This window comes from Equus caballus, chromosome 1, assembly GCF_041296265.1.
Source record: "Equus caballus isolate H_3958 breed thoroughbred chromosome 1, TB-T2T, whole genome shotgun sequence".
Taxonomy (NCBI): Eukaryota; Metazoa; Chordata; class Mammalia; order Perissodactyla; family Equidae; genus Equus; species Equus caballus.
In genome coordinates, this window is record NC_091684.1 from 35,452,225 (window position 1) to 35,471,410 (window position 19,186).

The 19,186-nt window shown below is 38.3% G+C and overlaps 1 protein-coding gene across 2 annotated transcripts in view; it reads right to left on the bottom strand.

Moving 5' to 3' along the window:
- Nucleotides 1–16,657, bottom strand: part of CYP2C114 (cytochrome P450 family 2 subfamily C member 114) — a 31,494-nt gene extending 14,837 nt beyond the window's left edge. The window contains exons 1-6 of one of the 2 annotated variants that reach the window (XR_011422346.1): nt 16,394–16,655; nt 14,809–14,971; nt 14,486–14,635; nt 10,535–10,695; nt 7,971–8,147; nt 3,207–3,348 (exon numbers count right to left, since the gene is read on the bottom strand). Coding sequence is in view for 1 of the 2 variants with exons in the window: in XM_001502256.5 (XP_001502306.3) it covers nt 3,207–3,348; nt 7,971–8,147; nt 10,535–10,695; nt 14,486–14,635; nt 14,809–14,971; nt 16,394–16,561 (961 nt within the window). In the remaining variant the exon portion in view is untranslated. Of the gene's footprint in view, nt 1–3,206; nt 3,349–7,970; nt 8,148–10,534; nt 10,696–14,485; nt 14,636–14,808; nt 14,972–16,393 lie in introns of both variants that reach the window. The other variant, XM_001502256.5, reaches the window with a different exon arrangement.
- Between the last annotated feature and the right edge of the window lie 2,529 nt (nt 16,658–19,186).

A 19,186-nucleotide genomic window follows, 5' to 3' on the forward strand; every position in this document is an offset into this window, starting at 1 on the left:
AACAACATTTTTCTGGACTCAGACTTCTGAAATGATAAAATTCCTTTAGAAGGGTGACATCAGTACAAGACAAAAAAATTACAGGCCAATATCCCTGATGAACATAGATGCAATAATTCTCAAAAAAATACTAGCAAATTGAACTTAACAGCATATTAAAAGGATCATACACTATGATCAAGTCGGATTTATCCCTAAGAGGCATGAGTGGTTCAACATACTTAAAACAATAAACATGATATGCCACATTAACAGAATGAGGGACAAAATCATCTCAATAGATGCAGAAAAAGCATTGGACAAAATTCAACATCCTTTCACGATAAAAACTCTCAACAAACTACATACAGAAGGAATGTACCTCAAAATAATAAAGGCCATATATGACAAGCCTAAAGCTAACTTCATACTCAACAGTGAAAAGCTGAAAGCTTTTCAGCTAGATCGGGAACAAGACAAGGATGCCTACTCTAACCACTTTTATTCAGTATAGTACTGGAAGTCTCAGCGAAAGCAATTTGACAAGGAAAATAAATAAAAGGCATCTATATCAGAAAGGAAGAAGTTAAATTGTCTCTATCTGCAGATGACATGATCTTATATAAAGACCTAAAGACTCCATCAAAAACTATTAGAATGAATTTTAAAAATTCAGTAAAGTAGCAGGATACAACTCAATATACAAAAATCAGTTTTGTTTCTATACATTAACAACAAACTATCTGAAAGAGAAATTAGGAAAATAATCCCATTTACAATAGAATCGAAAAGAATAAAATACTTAGCAGTAAATTTAACCAAAGAGGTAAAAGATCTGTACGCTGAAAACTTTAAAACACTGATGAAAAAAATTGAAGAGGACACAATTAAGTGGAAAGATATCCCATGGTCATGGATTAGAAAAATTAATATTGTTAAAATTTCTATACTACCCAAAATCATCTACTGGTTCAATGTAATCCTTATCATATTATAATGACATGTTTCACAGACATAGAACAAGAAATCCTAAATTCATACGGAACCACAAAAGACCCTGATTAGACAAGGCGATCTTGAGAAAGAAGAATGAAGCTGGAGGTATCACACTTTCTGATTTCAAACTATATTACAAAGTTATAGTAATCAAAACAGTGTGGTACTGGCATAAAAACAGACACATAGACCCATGGAACAGAATTGAGAGCCCAGAAATAAACTCTTGCATCTACGGTCAACTCTCTTTGACAAGGGTACAAAGAATATACTATGGAGAAAGGATTGTCTCTTCAATAAATGGTGTTGGGAAAACTTGATATTCACATGCAAAAGAATGTAATTTGATCCTTATCTTACACCATTCACAAAAATAACTTGAAGTGGATTAAAGACTTAAATGTAAAACCTCAAAAAGTAAAACTCCCAGTAGAAAATATAAGAGAAAAGCTCCTTGACATGGTCTTGGCAATGATTTTTTGATATGACAGCAAAAGTACAGGCAACTAGAGCAAAAATAAACAAATGGGACTACATCATATAAAAAGCTTCTGCACAGGAAAAGAAATGATCAATTTAATGAAAAGGCAACCTATGGAATGGGAGAAAATATTTGCAAACCATATATCTGAAAAGGGGTTAATATCCAAAATATATAGGGAACTCATACGACTCAATAGCAAATACTAATAACCACCAATAAAAAATGGGCAAAAGACCCAAATAAACATTTTTTCCAAAGAAGACATACAAATGGCCAACACATATATGAAAAAGTACTCAACATCACCAAACATCAGGGAACTGTGTATCAAAACCACAATGGGGGCCGGCCCACCAGCCCCGTGGTGCAGCAGTTAAGTTCACATGTTCCGCTTCTCTGAGGCCCAGGGTTCACCAGTTTGGATCCTGGGTGCAGACATGACACCGCTTGGCAAAAGCCATGCTGTGGTAGGCATCCCACGTATAAACTAGAGGAAGATGGTCCCACGTATAAAGAGAGGAAGAGGATGTTAGCTCAGGGCCAGTCTTCCTCAGCAAAAAGAGGAGGATTGGCAGTAGTTAGCTCAGAGCTAATCTTCCTCAGGAAAAAAAAAAACCCACAATGAGTTAACACCATACATCTGTTAGGATGGCTGTTATCAAAAAGACAAGAGAGAAGTATTGGCATGGATGTAGAAAAAAGGGATCCCTTGTACACCGTTGATGGGGATGTAAATTGGTACAGCCATTGTGGAAAACTGTATGGGCGTTCCTCAAAACATTAAAAATAGAACTACCATATGAAGCAGCAATCCCACTTCTAAGTACATGCCCAAAGGAAATAAAATGAGTATCTCAAAGAGATAAGTGCACTGCCAAGTTCATTGCAGCATTATTTCCAGTAGCCAAGTTATGGAAACAACCTACGTGTCCAATGGATGAATAGATAAAGAATATGTGGTGTATATACATATACAATGAAATATTATTCAGCCATAAAAAAGAAGGAAATCCTGCCATTTGCAACAACATGGATGAACTGAAAGGACATTATGCTAAGCAAAATAGGCCAGACACAAAAAGATACATTGTATACCTTAAAATATACAATTTTTATTTTTAATTATATCTCAATAACGCTGGAAAAATAAAGTTGTTTAAGAAGAAAAATATTCATTTAGGCACATCATCTATCTAAATAGCATATATCTTTTTTATAAATCTAACCTTTTAAAATATTTCCCAAATTGTGGGAATTTTCTCATACCTTTTCACCAAATTTCTAGAATTTCTGCTGTACTTCAACGAATACAGTTCCCATCTTCCCTACCCCAGCATTAGAACACTGCAAATTCAGAATAAGGAAAGAATTCTAACAAACATGCTTACCATTTAAAGTGGCCCCTTCTTAAGAAAACTAATATTCAATCCTAGGCCAATTTATGCTGGCTGTTCCTGCTACAGATCCCTTCCTATGAAATCCAGACATTTTATCCAGAGTTTTTTATTGATGAGATATAGCTTCATCGTTTTTGCTACTGCTCACACTGTCTTTGCTTCTCTCAGCCATTCTACCCCTATTGTGCAAATTCTCACTTTTACCCTTTTTTCACATTTGGACAAATTATAGCTAGTGGCACAGAAATTGCAATAGTGAAGCTTCTCGAAGAAAAAAAAGATGGAGGACGTTAGGAGTGTCTTCTCAACATCTTTTCTGAAATTCACCCTGCCCACCATGTCGGTCATACCTGTGACCTCTGGATGCTTCAGCAAGAGCAGGAGAGCATATCTTAGGGTGGTGCTCGTTGTCTCTGTCCCAGCTCCAAACAAATCGGATACAGCAGCTATCAAGTTTTCAAAAGTAAACTCCGACTGTTGATTGTGCTTTTCCTAGGAATGATTTGATGTAATTATTTGATAGTTTGCCGCCATATTTAATTAAATGAATCCAAAATAACTCATATGGTTATAAAGTTAAGCAAACTTAGACACTAGAGAGTGCAGTATTAAAACAACAACAACTGTATGGTATGACAGAGTGTGTGGATTGGTTGACCCAATCCTCATTTCCTACCTCCTTATCTCTTGCTTGCCTAAAAATTCCATTTCCCAACCTGTTTTGCAGCTACATTGGCCAAACAACATATTTCTTATCAATGACATACAAGCAGGATCCTGTTGATGCCACTATTTCTCTTTCCTTCTTCTTACTTACAACACAGATACAAACGAAGGATGAGATGGTATAGACATCATCTTGGAACATGAGTATTTGAGCATGAAGAAGAAGCTTACATAGTAGGTATGGTGAAGAAAATTGGAAGGCACCTGGCCCATGATACTTCAGGGCTACTGAACTGCCTGACATAAGACTCCTTGCATATGAGATAAATAAAACCACTATTTATTTAAATCATTGTTAACTGGGTTTCCTCTTGTTTGTAGGCAAACACAATCCCTGCTAGTATCTTTGCAGAAATTGACAAGATTATTCTGAAATTCATATGGAAATTTAAGTGATGAAGAATAGACAAAACAATCTTAGAAAAGAATAAAATTAGAGGATTCACACTTCCTAATACCAAAACTTACAACAAAGCTATAGTAATCAAAATTGTGTGGTACTGGCATAAAACAAGGTATCTAGATCAATGAAATAATAGAATTGAGAGTCTAAAAATAAATCATCACATTTAGAGTCAAATGATTTTCAACAAAGGCACCAAGACCATTCCACGCGGAAAAACATTCTTTTCAACAAATGGTGCTGGGACAATTGGATACCCATGTGCGAAGGATAAAATTGGGCCCATATCTCAAAATATCATCAAAAATTGATTTAAGGGGCCAGCCTGTTGTTGTAGTTGTTGGGTTTGCATGCTCTGCTTTGGTAGCTAGGGGTTTGTGGGTTCAGATAGGCATGGACCTATACATGGCTCTTCAAGCCATGCTGTGGTGGCATTCTACACGCAAAATAGAGGAAGATTGGCACAGATATTGGCTCAGCAACAATCTTCCTCAAGCAAAAAAGAAAGATTGGCAACAGATGTTACCTCAGGGCCAATCTTCCACACCAAACAATAAAATTGTTTTAAAAGCAATCATAGGGGCTGGCCAAGTAGTGCAGCAGTTAAGTGAGCATATTCCACTTCGGTGGCCCAGGGTTCACCAGTTCGGATCCCAGGTGCAGACATGGCACCTCTTGGCAAAGCCATGTTGCGGTAAGCGTCCACATATAAAGTAGGCGAAGATGGGCACGGATGTAAGCTCAGAGCCAGTCTTCCTCAGCAAAAAGGGGAGGATTGGCAGCGGTTAGCTCAGGGCTAATCTTCCTCAAAAAGAAAAAAAAGGTAAAAAAAATAAATAAATAAAAGCAATCATAGACCTAAATGTAATAGCTAAAACTATAAAACTCTTAGAAGAAAATTTGGGGTGAATATGTGCGAGTTTGGATTAGATAATAACTTCTTGGATATGACACCAAAAGCACAAGAAACCATAAAGAAAATAAATTGAATTTCACAAAATTAAAAACTTTTGTATTTCAAAAGACATTACCAAGAAAGGGAAAGGACAACCCACAAAACGGGAGAAAATATCTACAAATCGTATGTCTGATAAGGGATTGTATCTATAATACACCAGAACTCTTCCATCTCAGTAATTCAAAAATAATAATAGCTAAAATCAAAAATGGGCAAAGAATTGAAATAGACATTTATCCAAAAAAATGTAGAAATGGCCAATAAGCACACAAAAGAAGCTAAACATCATTAGCCATCAGGAAAATGCAAATCAAAAGCACAATAAAAGACCACTTCACACCTATTAGGATGGCTAGAATCAAAAAGACGGACAATAAGAAGCATCAGGAAGGATGTGGAGAAATTGTAACCCTCATACCCTGCTGGTGAGAACGTAAAATGCTGCAGCCACTTTCACGTCTAGGTTCTCCTCTGAGAGTTTTATATTTTTAGCTCTTACGATTAGGTCTTTGATCCAGCTATCCTTCCTCCAAAAGTTCGATATAAAGCTACCACATGACCCAGCAATTCCACCACCAAGTATATACCTGAGATTAATTAAAACATATATCCACACAAAAACCTGTACACAAACGTCCATAGCAACATTATTCATACTGGCCAAAAAACAAAAACAACCAAAATGTCCATCAACCAATGAATGGATATATAAAATGTGATTTATCCACACTGGAATATCATTCAACCATATAAAGGAATGAAGTACTGATATATGCTACAACATCAATGAACCTTGAAAACACGTTACATGAATGAAGCTAGATGCCAAAGACTACATATTGCATAATGCCATTAATATGAAACGTCCAGATTAGCACATATATAGAGACAGAAAGTAGACTAACGTTGTCTAGAACTGGGAGGTTTGGGGGGCAATGGGGGTGACTGCTAAAGAACAGAAGGGTTTCTTTTCCTGGTGATGAAAATGTTTAGAAATTGTGGTGGTGATTGCCCAACTCTGTGAAAATACTCAACTATTGAACTGTACTTACAATATGTGAAGGGTATGGTATGTGAATTACACTCAATAAAGATGTTACCCAAAAAAATTAACTAGAGGGCCGCCCCCGTGGCCGAGTGGTTAAGTTCACGCGATCTGCTTCAGGGGCCCAGGGTTTTGCCGATTCGGATCCTGGGCACTGTTCATCAGGCCATGCTGAGGTGGCATCCCACATGCCACAACTAGAAGGACCCACAACTAAAAATACGCAACTATGTACCGGGGGGCGTTGGGGAGAAAAAAGAAAAATAAAATCTTAAAAAAAAAATTAACTAGACTCTAAATACTATAGTGAAGTCCAGAGGAACAATGCAGTTTTTAAGTATAGTATTTAGGAAATACCCACTGTTAATTGAAATACCAGAGAACTTAGAGCCCTGCTTAGCCCATGATTAATGGAGAAGCTTTATAACATCGAGATAATTCCTCGAAATATGTGCAAAATACCCAAGAACTTGTATAGGTGAATTCTCCTGAAAAAAGTCCATACTTTTAATAAGATTTGCAAATCAATTAGACCCCAGAACGATAAAAATTATTGCCCTAGCAGCAGAGTAGGCAGAGAGTAAAAGTAATTTGTTTCTTCCCTCCTCCAGTTTCTTCAAACCATTCCATCTTCTTCACTTCATTCCAACTAGAACATATGATTTGGGCACTCCAGTACAAATCCAGGGACAATTCTTTGAAAGTCACCTTCATCAGCATCTTTGACTTCTTGCCATTTTAGCCTGCTAACTGATTTTTCATTTCTGCCCAGTGTTACAAAGTGGTTGAATAAAATACTGGTGGCCTCAGATGAAGGAATTTCCTTCTCTAAAGTTAGATCTTCTCAGAATGTTCTGGATTCTGTCTCTCTCCAGTTCAAGGAGGACTTTGTACCTACACAAGTGTCCTTATGGCATGTATGTTACTCTTGTAATAAAATTTCCGACTTGACCTTACCACTATTCTAATTCACTCTTCAAATTCACTAACTGAATCTTTCCCTCCTTGATAAAATATTCTTGATAGAATATCCCCTCAGATAGAATATCTGGTCTTATTTTTGAAATTTCCCATACAGTCCCTACAATTTGGCTCTCATCCTCTCCTCTAACTAAAACCAATCTCTATAAATCTCTGAGAATCTGATAAGATGGACAACTTGATTTTATTTCAGAATCCTTTGCATTTCCATGGTCTAGAGTTTCATCACGCCACAGTTCAAAGAAATGAAAAATCTCTCAGCTGGTCCTTGAGCTCCACTCTCATCATACAGTTCATCTTACAGAACTCCCAGGATAATTTTCCTAATAATTATTTGCATTCCACTCTTGTTGTGGCTCATACACACACTTGATCAAATCAAAGCTTTCATGTCAACCTTCAGGTTTACAGTTACTTGACAGACACCAACCCCTAACTCCATATCTGTCCAAATTCATTTTTGATTACCTTCAGTTAAGGCTTCTCTCTTCCATCCATCTAATCTGTTTGCCACCACATACCTCTGAACCTCTCATTACACCATTCTTCCTAGCTGAAATTCCCTCCTCTGTTCCTTATTGCAAATATTTGAAAATATATATTAAACCTGTGGACATGCAGGAAGCCCACCTAGGATAAACTCTTCCTTCTCACTCTCCCACAGGCTGTATGACCCAATCACATCAACCTTCACTTTATGGCTCAATATGTTATATTTTCCAACTTGTCTGCATTTCCATTTCACCTGAGGTGTACATTCTCTTTTCCCTCAGGTAGATTATTAGTACCTAACAAACAGGGTCCATGTATTCTAGTTATTTAACAATACAATCTTAAATCTTCCATGATGTTCAGCCGAGATCTATGCACACGATAGGTACCTAAAGTACTTCTCAAGCATTTCTTGACTGACCATTTAAACATTCCTACCAAGTACAGAACTAATCAATGAACAAAAAAATGCAGGCAAACAAATAACCAATCTGTCATTAACATTTTACCTGTTCCATTTTGATCAGGAAACAATCAATGAAGTCCCGAGGATTGTCAATGTCCAGGGATTCTTGGTGTTCTTTTGTTTTCTCCAAAACGTAACTTTTCAAATAATCAAAATTTTTAAGCATTTTGTTATGACTCCCTGGGAGATAATCAATGAGAGCAGGGAGATTATTGCAGACCTTAAAGATTAAAAAAATATTAAATTAAAAATTGAAGACATATATACCATATTCCAAACCCTGGTTAAAAACCAAGGTGAATAAAAAATGGTCTTTATCCTCTGGAAGATTTTACATTGTACATATAAAATAATCCTTTATGCTGATAAAGATATTTAAGGGAGAAAACTCTGCCCCGAAGATGAAAGATGATGATAATTTCCTACACTCATTCATCAACCTTATAATATTAAAGCATCTTTATGTCAATTCTCACATTCATTTACAATAATTCTTCCCTACAACCTTGAAATATAGATTGGCATGAATTACTATGATTCACATTTTATAGATGAAGACAGAGGGCAAGGGAGCTTGGGCAACCCGACATAAAGCACAAAGCCACTCCCTGCTATTTCTACTGCTATCAGGTAAGCTCAGAAATAGAATCATTATTTCATAATCGGGAGGGGTGCAAAAATGCCATGAAATTCAATTTAGCATTTTGTGAATAAAGCACCTCTGCACCAGAGCAGGTAAGTGACTTCTTTAAGATCATGTAATTTTATTTAGGCAGAGTGCAGGATGTACCAGCTCAGCACACAGGGCAAAATTGTCATGTTCATTTATGATTCATACACCAAGAAACCAATCATTTTGTCACCCCAAGCCCAATTACCTTGTCAGCTAGGACCCCAGCTGAAGCCTCCAACACCCCCTACCCTAGTCAGCATTCCCTAGAAGCATCTGTGGTCCCAAACATTCTCCATCCTCAAAGGAGATGTTCTCTTCCTTCCTGAATTTGGATATTTTTGCCAAGGAATGTGAGGAAGAGCTCAGTAATTGCGATTGGAGGACAATCCTGTGGACAATGAAAACCTTTCAGGGAAAGACTGGATGTTCATTCAGTGCTATGGCCATGCTTTGGGGCTGTCACCAGAGTAGTTTATGGAAACTGGGCTTTGGGGTTTAGTGGGAAAATGACTGGCCAGGAGCCAAAGATCGTGAATTCTAGCTCTATATTCAAGGATTTGTTTTCCTGTGTGTAAAATAAAGGGCTTGGCCATCTTTCCCAGATGTTCCCTCCATAACATTAAGCTCTGAGCAGGTCGATGGCTTTCAAACATTCACTTCACAGAAAACATTAGCAAAAATGGCACAGTAGACAGCTCCAAAAGCCCATTCTTCCATAAAAACGTCAAAAAATCATGCAAGAAGTGTCCGAATCAACTTGTCAGAGCTCTATAAAACAAAAGCTTATAGCAATCAAGTGAATTCTGAACCAAGAAAATAGGAACTTAAAAGTGGTGGGAAAGCTTGGTTGTATTTTTTATTTGTCCTTGTGCCACCTCCCTCCTCAGCTTGGCAGTGGTCTGAACAAGGGTAGTTTCTTGTGTGGAACCCTGGTTCCTGGTTTCAGAGGGACCAGAGTAGACCTCACTTGCAAAGAATTGTGTTTCTCTGTTCTAACCTGTCTTGGGCAACCTGAAGGACTGACACATGCACTTGTCTTTGTTTCATCTAACTTAGAACTCAGAGTGGAAAGCAGCAGACATGACTCATAAACCTGGCAAAGTGAATGAACAACCCACAGCCACATGGGGCAAAAGTTAAGGCACACAATAGAGCACCAAAACCCTGGGAAGAAAAGCTGAGAAGAAAGCATCTTCAGTTCTTAGGGCATTCAAAAGCACCCATGTATACGGAGGAATGAAGAAAGTTATGTACATGCCCAGGGCAGGATACAGGCTAAGAAAAGACCTGAGAAGACTTTAAGCTTTCACCTCTGACTGATCCCTAGGCTCAGTGCAAGCAAGAAGTGAAGATTAAGACACAGTTGAAAAAGGCCTGGCTAAGAGTTGAAGGAGTGCCCCTGCTCCGAGCCAATCTGCAAGTTATTCTCCTCCCTTTCTCCCTCCCTCCCTTCCTTCCTTACTTCCTTCCTCCCTTTCTTCCTTTCTTCTTTCTTTCCTTCCTCTTCTTTTCTTTCTTTCTCACTCTATCCCTCTCTCCATCTCTTTCTCTCTATCTCTTCTTTTTGGCTCTTCACATTCAAGGAAATCTCTGTCAAAACACCAGCTGAACACAAGCTAAAGGAACAGATATTTCAGAGACCACACATGACAAAAAAAAGACGCTGCAAAAACAGTTTAGAAAAGTCACTAAATAAACAGCTACAGCCTACAGAAGGCAAAAAAAAAAAAAAAAAAAAGAATCAAAAAAAGCTATAGAAGCAAAAAAAAAAAAAAAAGGAGGAGGGAGAATCTGATTTCCAGAGTTGCCACATTATAGTATCCAGAATGTCCAGTTATCAAACATTCGCTTCCCAGCTTTGTCCACAAAGAATGTTGGACTTGTCAGAGAGAAGAGCATACATGATTTCTCAGGAAAAGAAGACTTTACCTCACCTGTATCCATGGAGAGCTCATAATCCTGAGGTTTTCATTAAATTTTTCCAGCAAGTTAAGAAAAGTCTGATCTGTATAATCAAAACGATTCTGGAAAATAATGGAGCAGATCACATTGCAGGGAGCACAGCCCAGGATAAAAGTGGGGTCACAGGGTGAAGCTAAAGAATTGGAAAGATTTATAAAATACCATTAACATATACATATAAAACTTTGTTGTTGATAACAAGTAATTTTAGTATCTCTAAAGCAATATCTACCTAGAAATTCCCTTATCAGCAAAAATTTCAACATGCTGGGACCGGCCTGGTGGTGTAGTGGTTAAGTTTGCACGCTCTGCTTTGGCGGCTGGGGGTTCACAGGTTCAGATCCCAGGCACGGACCTACACACTGCTCATCAAGCCATGCTGTGGCAGCATCCCCCATACAAAGCAGAAGAATTGTGGCACAGAGGTTAGCTCAGTGACAGCCTTCCTCAAGCAAAAAGAGGAAGATTGGCAATGGATGTTAGCTCAGGGCCGATCTTCCGCACACACACACATACAAAATCAGCATGCTTAATATCAACATATCACTTTTCCCTTAAATGTGAATTGACCATTCCATCCTAGTTTATTTAACAGTGGTTTTCCAAGTACTCCATTTCATCACTGCTTTGGTTTAGTCAATTCTGACCCAAGGTGCCTGTTATTTTGAAGAGTAAAAGAAAAAATTTTTAAGGCTTCATTTTAAAACACTTAATAATACAGTTTATCAGTGCAGAATCACATCCATCTAGTAAGCTTATAGACAATTAAACGTTGATATAGGAAGGAAGAAAATAGTTTGGGACATGGAAAATCTTTTACATACAATGAATAGTTGAAAGAACTTCACGTAGAATCAGCAGAGGGAAAGGTTAAAGAGAGAACGATTATGGGAAAAAATCAAGTTTTTGATAGAAAAAATGTAAAGAAAGCAAAAGGCACTCATGTTGTATCAGAAGAAAAATTAACACAAACGAATAAGAACATAGATTTGTTTGCATAAAATAAAAGGAAAATAAAAAAACTTCATTACAAACTGAAATCACAGACAAAGCAAACAAAAAGTTTAAATTGATAAATGGAGTCCTTTTATAGCAATAAAACGAATTTCCTGCTCCAGGAAAGCGTCCATCCCGACCAATCAGGCCCACATTTAATTTACCTGGACAGAGCCTGCTCTCTTGTGGAATTCTGGGACATTGCTACATATAGCCACCAACAGAATGCAATATGTTATTATACATTTTTTAATTGGACCATCATTTGCGTCAATTCCATCACTTTAAAGATAGATAAATTAAAGCAGAGGAACATTTTTCCTTTTTAGTGGGCAATATTTAAATGAAATTGTTATATCCAAATGATCAATAATCTTTACATGAAAAAAAAATCCCAAATTCACATTATAGACGTAATTAAGAGTGACTTGAATCAAAAATGTTGTGAAGAAATGATAAGAAATTAAATAATAGGAAATCTGTCTAGTTAACTGCTTCTATGCCAAGCTCCTTTCAGCTGAAACACGCCAGGATACTAAGCTTTCAGAAAACCTTTTATTTTAGAAGGTAGGGGATAATTCGGAAAGGCCTTGAGATTTCTTTGTGTGTGTGTGATTCACAGCTAAAATCTCATTTTTTTAATCCTTCCTTTCACTTCATTTGAGAGAGAGAATTAAAAAGCAGGGTAATTTGGAATCCATGCTAAAGATCAGACTCATTGTGGCAAGCACTTCATAGATCAGTAGAGCTGGCATTGGGGGGTAAGTAATCACCATAAAAGTTCTAACCCAATGTCCAATTGTTTTAAAATGCACTTGGGATTTTGTTTTTATTCAGATGGTGAGGCCAACAGATCAGGAAAGGATAACCATTGTAAAGATACTTTGTTACTCACAGTGCCCAAGAGGAGGGGGCACACTTCACAGGGCCACATGGGCAAGCACCAAGGTTGGTCAAGAAGCAGAAGGAATGAGGGGAAAGCATGGTCCTGAGCCTTTATTGGGGTTTCCATGGGAAAGGAATGAGCAAGGCAGAGTAGGTATGCTGAGTAAATTTAAGATTGGATAGTGTGAATAATTTCAGGGGCTTTGGGCTGTGAGGGTGGTCCTTAGTTGTCAAGTACGTGGCCCTGGGTTGATTTAGGGCAGGGAGAATATTGGCTTGGTGTGTGAGTGTTTGATAAAGGAAACAGCTGGGGGTATGGGCTTTGGATAGGTTGGTTTGCAATTCAAAGCCATGCCCACAGACAAGGTATTTGCTCTATCTAATAATTAGCTAACCCTGGGAGGGGGTAGTTGCTCCCTGGTCTGCAAGGCCCAGGTCAAAGATGTCAAAGCACTATAAAATAGAGAAAATAGGAAACATGATTGAGATATCAATAAAAGGGAAGAGAAATATAAGGAAAGTTGAAAACAGAGCCAACTAATGGGGAAGGCAGGATAAAGAGTTATTAATGATAGTTTAAGTCTGGTTAAATAAACCATTTTATTATCTGGTATTTGTGTAATTTTCAGAATTATGCTATAGCACATATTTCTTAAAATATATAAAACAATACAGTAAGTAGGGAGCAATATTAAATAACTCAAGCTGATAGTTTAAAAATAGTTGTTTACAGATATATATCCCTATGTTCATTGTAGCACTATTCACAATATCCAAGACATGGAAACAATCCAAGTGCCCATCGACCGATGATTGGATAAAAACGATGTGGTATATATATATACACAATGGAATACTACTCAGCCGTAAAAAAAGACAAAATCATCCCATTTGCAACAACATGGATGGACCTGGAGGATATTATGCTAAGCGAAATAAGCCAGACTGAGAAAGACAAACACCGTATGATTTCACTTATGTGCAGAATATAAACAAACACATGCACAAGAAAATAGTTCAGTGGTTACCAGGGGAAGGGGGCTGGAGGGTGGGCACAGGGCGTGAAGGGGACACTTATGTGGTGACAGGCAAGAAATAATGTACAACTGAAATTTCACAATGATGTAAACTACTATGAATCTCAATTAAAAAAATAAAATAAAATTGGGGGCCGGCATGGTGGCACAGCCCTGTGTCCACACGTTCCGCTTCTCGCGGCCCTGGCTTTGCCGGTTCGGATCCCAGGTGCAGACATGCCACTGCTTGGCAAAAGCCATGCTGTGGTAGGTGTCCCACATATAAAGCAGAGGAAGATGGGCACGGATGTTAGCTCAGGGCCAGTCTTCCTCAGCAAAAAGAGGAGGATTGGCAGTAGTTAGCTCAGGGCTAATCTTCCTCAAAAAAAAAAGAAAAGAAAAGAAACAATTTACAGTAAAATCACAGTTGAGGACAGCTGCACTAGGGGGTGCAATCAAAAAATTAAGCAATTAAAACAATAAATAACAAAATATAAATAACAAAACTGTATGCATGGGCCTTGGAAGAAACCCTCAGATATGTCAGTGAAGTTGACCATACAAATATAGGCCAATTAAGTGAAAGCACATGTTACTTATGTCATGCTGCATAAGGATGTGATGAGATCATCCCCACCATGTTCACTTGACAAGTGTTCCCTGATGAAATATTCTGGAATAGGTAACCCACATTTATGCTATAGGAAAAACATTGCTCTCTAACTCTTTCAGAAAATGACTAAAACTATTCTTCACGATTTCTAATTTGAAAACATTGTGCAGGAAAGACTAATATTAAATGATCTTTTATACCCACTGTACGCACAATCATGAGTGTACACACACAACGAGCATAGATACATAAAAGTTCCCTTGGCTCTCTGCTTCAAACCCTCCCTCCTCCACATGAGGGCTGGTCACCATTACCCATATGAAAGATTTGGCCACCCCTAAAATACTTTCAAGGAGGTTATTAGAGAAGAGGTCAGCTTTAAGGTCAGTGATACACAGCACAGAATCACCCACCATTGGTTTTTCTCAACTCCTCCACAAGGCAGCGGGCTTCCTCTTGAACTCGGTCCTCAATGCTCCTCTTCCCCATCCCAAAGTTCCGCAGAGTCATGAGGGAGAAACGACGGATCTCCTTCCACCTCTTTCCATTGCTGAAAAGGATTCCTACCAGGAGGGGAAACAGAAACTAGGAGGGATGTCCTAGGCAAGAAGGACGAAGCTGATATTTGCCAGCATCAGGTTTGGGCAAACTCTACTGAGGAGATCTTTAAATTCCTGTTTTCCATCCTTCCCACTTCCATTACCAATGCTGAACAACTGCACACACACACACCTACCATGTCCTTTATTAACTCTTTCAGCCACTGGGAAACTGCCTCTTCCAGAAAACTCCTCTCCCAGATCAATCAGGGCTTCCTTCACTGCTTCATATCCATGCAGCACCACAGTGGGCTTCAAGCCCAAATACAGAGTGAACACAGGGCCATAGAGTTTTGAGAGCTGGGAAATGGAAAGGAAATGCAAATATTAGCAAAAGAAGTCTCAATTTTATCTATATTTTGTGCGTGATTAAGACTGTAATTATCATCATATTGTTGATATTTTTATTCTGCCAAACATAACTTCAAACATTTCTGGATCTTATACAGCCATGTGTCGCATAATGATGGGGATAAATTCTGAGAAATGCATTGTTAGGCGATTTTGTCGTTGTATGACCATCATAGAGTGTTCTTACACAAACCTAAATGGTTTAGCCTACTACATACCTAGGCTATATGGTCCTAATCTTAGGGGACCACTATGGTACATGCAGTCTGTCATTGACTGAAATGTTAAGTGGCACATGATGTAAATATGGTGGAGATTGTTATAGCTGACACATACAGAGGGACTCTGATGTGCTAGGCAATGGCCCAGGTAATTGGTACTCAGATCATTACAAGTAATCAAGTCAACAGCTTTATTTTCCTGTTTTACAGATAAAGAGACTGAGGTTCAAATAATTTCCTATTTATTTCCAGAGTATCACAGCTGATAAATAGAAGACCCAAATGTCAACCCTGCTTAGTTGAACCCTGATGTCTAAGCAATTTATCAGTCCCCAATGCCCACTTTGGAGCTAGTCCCCAGCTGACTACTTCAGGATCACCTGTAAAGCTCATTCCATGAGGATTCTGACTCAGTAGTGATGAATGCTAGAAATCTATACTTTTAAGAATCACCCCAGAAAATTCTAATGCCCACCTCAGTTTGTGATCTGCTGGTATTACTAACTCAGAGAGTGAGCATCACAGGAGCAGGGCCAGGAGATGCAGCATCTCACAGAAGAACGATGTCTTCCACCCTGCAGCATTCGTAGGGTACAGAGAGCAGCTTTGTGCAGAATCCAAAAGGATTCTGTAACCACCCAGCTAGTTCTAAATAATTAGTTTTTTCTTTTGTTCTCTCCTGAGGGTCCTGATCTTAAGCTATGTCCTTGACATCAGGCATCACTGGTTTCTTCGGAGAAGTTCAATTTTCATGGCTATTCTGAATAAAATGCACTGTTTATATAGTAGAGGACTTTTTAAATGAAGTCTCCATTCGCAAATCACTTCCCGTATCATTTACTTTCAGGCAAAAATCATAGCAAATGGTGGTGAAACAAAGAAAGGAAGGAACAATCTCATCTTTTGCCATTTTATTATTTTGATTCTACCATTTATAAAGACCTAAGTGTTTCTCTACTTGCAAAATGCATTAGTTATTCCAGTGTCCTTGACAATGACAGGCCAAAACAATAGTCCACAGGGAGCAGTTACTTTACAATGACACATGTTAATAGTTTTATCTTAACTTATTTTAATATATTTCATTTAAAAGTAGAGGTTAATTTACTTACCCTTTGCAAGCCAGTGGAGGAACATAAAACATACTTACATTGCTTAAGGATTTGCTGATGTCCTTAACATCTAACTGTAGGATATTTCCAATAATAGGGAGAGGAGTGGGGCCAGGTGGGAGCTTCCCTTTCCTGGAGCTCTGGTTCCAGAGTGAAAGGAGAAACCAACAGGAGAGACAGAGCCCCAGGAACACAACCAGATCCATTGTCTCTTCTTACTTAGACAACTGTGAGCCTGAAATCCAAGCTTTTATAACAGTCCCTGCTAATTCAACATGTGCCTCTTTGACTCATAAAGTGACTAATCAGCTAGGTCTACTTTAATCTCTCTTTTGAAGGGACTTTGGTTCTTTACTTTTGCTCTCCTTCTTTCCAGTGCCCCACCCCGGAGCTTCTGGTTTAACAGGTCTGGGGTGGAGCTCTGTTACTGGTAACTTTTCTTTTAATATCCCAGGTGGTTGAGAACCAGTGAAATAAATGATTTGATTAAAAAAATTCCTCAATATTCTGGATTCTCAGATTAATGACCAGTTGAGAATTTACGACTTTGGGGGAAATCCTTGTATATTAATAAAAAAGCTTATTCTTTAATGTTTATCAAACACTACTGTGAAAGATGACATGAGTGGAGCCATATTAAAATAGAGCCAGAGGAGCCATTTCACAGGAATTGCCTTGTACATCTTGTTCTCTTTATCTTCCAAACTGCACCAAACCACCAACATTCCAGGAAGTCAGTAAGGACAAGAATATCCTGTCTGCAGGAGCCAAGAACATACAAAGGAGAAAGCAAAGTCCCTTCCATAAATGATGTTTGGAAAACTGGACAGCCACGTGCAAAAGAATGAAAGTAGACCATTATCTTACGCCATACACGAAAATCACCTCAAAATGAATTAAAGACTTGAATGGAAGACCTGCAACCATAAAATTTCTAGAAGAAAACATAGCAAGTACACTCTTTGACATCAGTCTTAGCAGTACCTTTTTGAATGCCATGTCTACTCAGGCAAGGGAAACAAAAGAAAAAACAAATAAATGGGACTACATCACACTAAAAAGTTTCTGCACAGAGAAGGAAACCATCAACAAAATGAAAAGACAACCCACCAACTGGGAGAAAATATTTGCAAATCATCTATCAGATAAAGGGTTAATTTCTAAAATATATAAAGAGCTCATACAACTCAACAACAACAAAAAGAAGAACCCAATGAAAAAATTGGCAGAGGCTAGGAGAAGACATTTTCCCAAAGAAGATATACAGAGGGTCAACAGACCCATGAAAGGATGTTCAACATCACTAATTATTAGGGAAATATAAGTCAAAACTACAATGAGATATCTCCTCACACCCATCAGAATGGCTATGATTAAAAAGACAAGAAATAACAAGTGTTGGAGAGGATGTCGAGAAAAGAGAACCCTCCTACTCTGCTGATCGGAGTACAAACTGGTGTAGCTACTATGGAAAATAGTATAGAGATTACTCAAGAAGTTAAAAATAGAAATACCATATGATCCAGCTATTCCACTTCTGGGTATTTATCTGAAGAACATGAGAACACTAATTCCAAATGATATATGCACCCCTATGTTTATTGCAGCATTATTCACAATAGCCAAGAGTTGGAAGCAACTCAAGTGACCATCAACAGATGAATGGATAAAGAAGATGTGGTACATATATACAATGGAATACCACTCAGCCAGAAAAAAAAAGATGAAATCATGCCATTTGAGACAAAATAGATGGACTTTGAGGGTATTACGTTAAGCAAAATAAGTCAGGCAGAGAAAGACAAATGCCATATGTTTTCACTCATACGTGGAAGATAAACACATAGATAAGGAGAACAGATTGGTGGTCACCAGAGGGGAAGGGAGTGGAGGGAGGGAAAAAGGGGTAAAGGGGCACATATGTAGCATGATAGATGGAAATTGGACTTTTGGTAGTGAATACAATGCAGGCTATAAAGAAGCCAGAATACAATGATATAAGCCTGAGACTTACACGGTGTTATAAACCAACGTTACCTCAATAAAATAGTAAAAAAAGAATATCCTGTCTGTAAGAACTGATGGAACCGGACTTTCCTGATGGCCAGATCGCTAACCAATGAATGAAGTACAAATCTAACGTTTTGCCTGATGCTCAAACCTCAAGCCAATCTCTGAAGCACAAACCTACCTTTACCTTATCTAGGACCAGTGACTCCTCTTTAATACAACTCACCTCATCCTCCCTTTTTCCCATAAAAACCTTAAGCCCATCTCCTATAATTGGAACACTATTTGGGTTTCTACCTGAATCTGTGCTCCCCAAATTGGAATTCTTTGATCCCAAATAAACGTTTTGCTTCTTAAACTAGTTTCTGTTTTTGTAGGTTGACATACAGTGTCAGAAAGCGGGACCTGAAGTCTTCTCACCTTGAAGGACCAACATCCTCTGGAAGCAGGTTTGGTAACATGAGCCCCATCGTGTGCTCAGCCATTTCCATGAACAACCAATTCCTTAGACCATGAGACCTCTCAGGCTCAGACCTCCCTCCCATTACTGAGGTCAGTGTCTTTCTTTGGGATTGGTGCAGTGGCTTTCATCATTGCAGGAGAGATTTCTCTCAAGGAGGGGACTCCCTGATGTAGCTTTTGCTGCAGGAGAGGATTCCCTCCGTAGATATGTTAGTACTTTGAACTTTGGAAGGGATTCCCTCCATTAAAATTTCTGCTTAGACAAACTTTGCTATGGGTTAATATGCACATGAGGCTAAAGCTATTGCTAAGGGATATCTTGGAAGCCAAAGCCACAAAATTGGTGGGCATGGATCAAG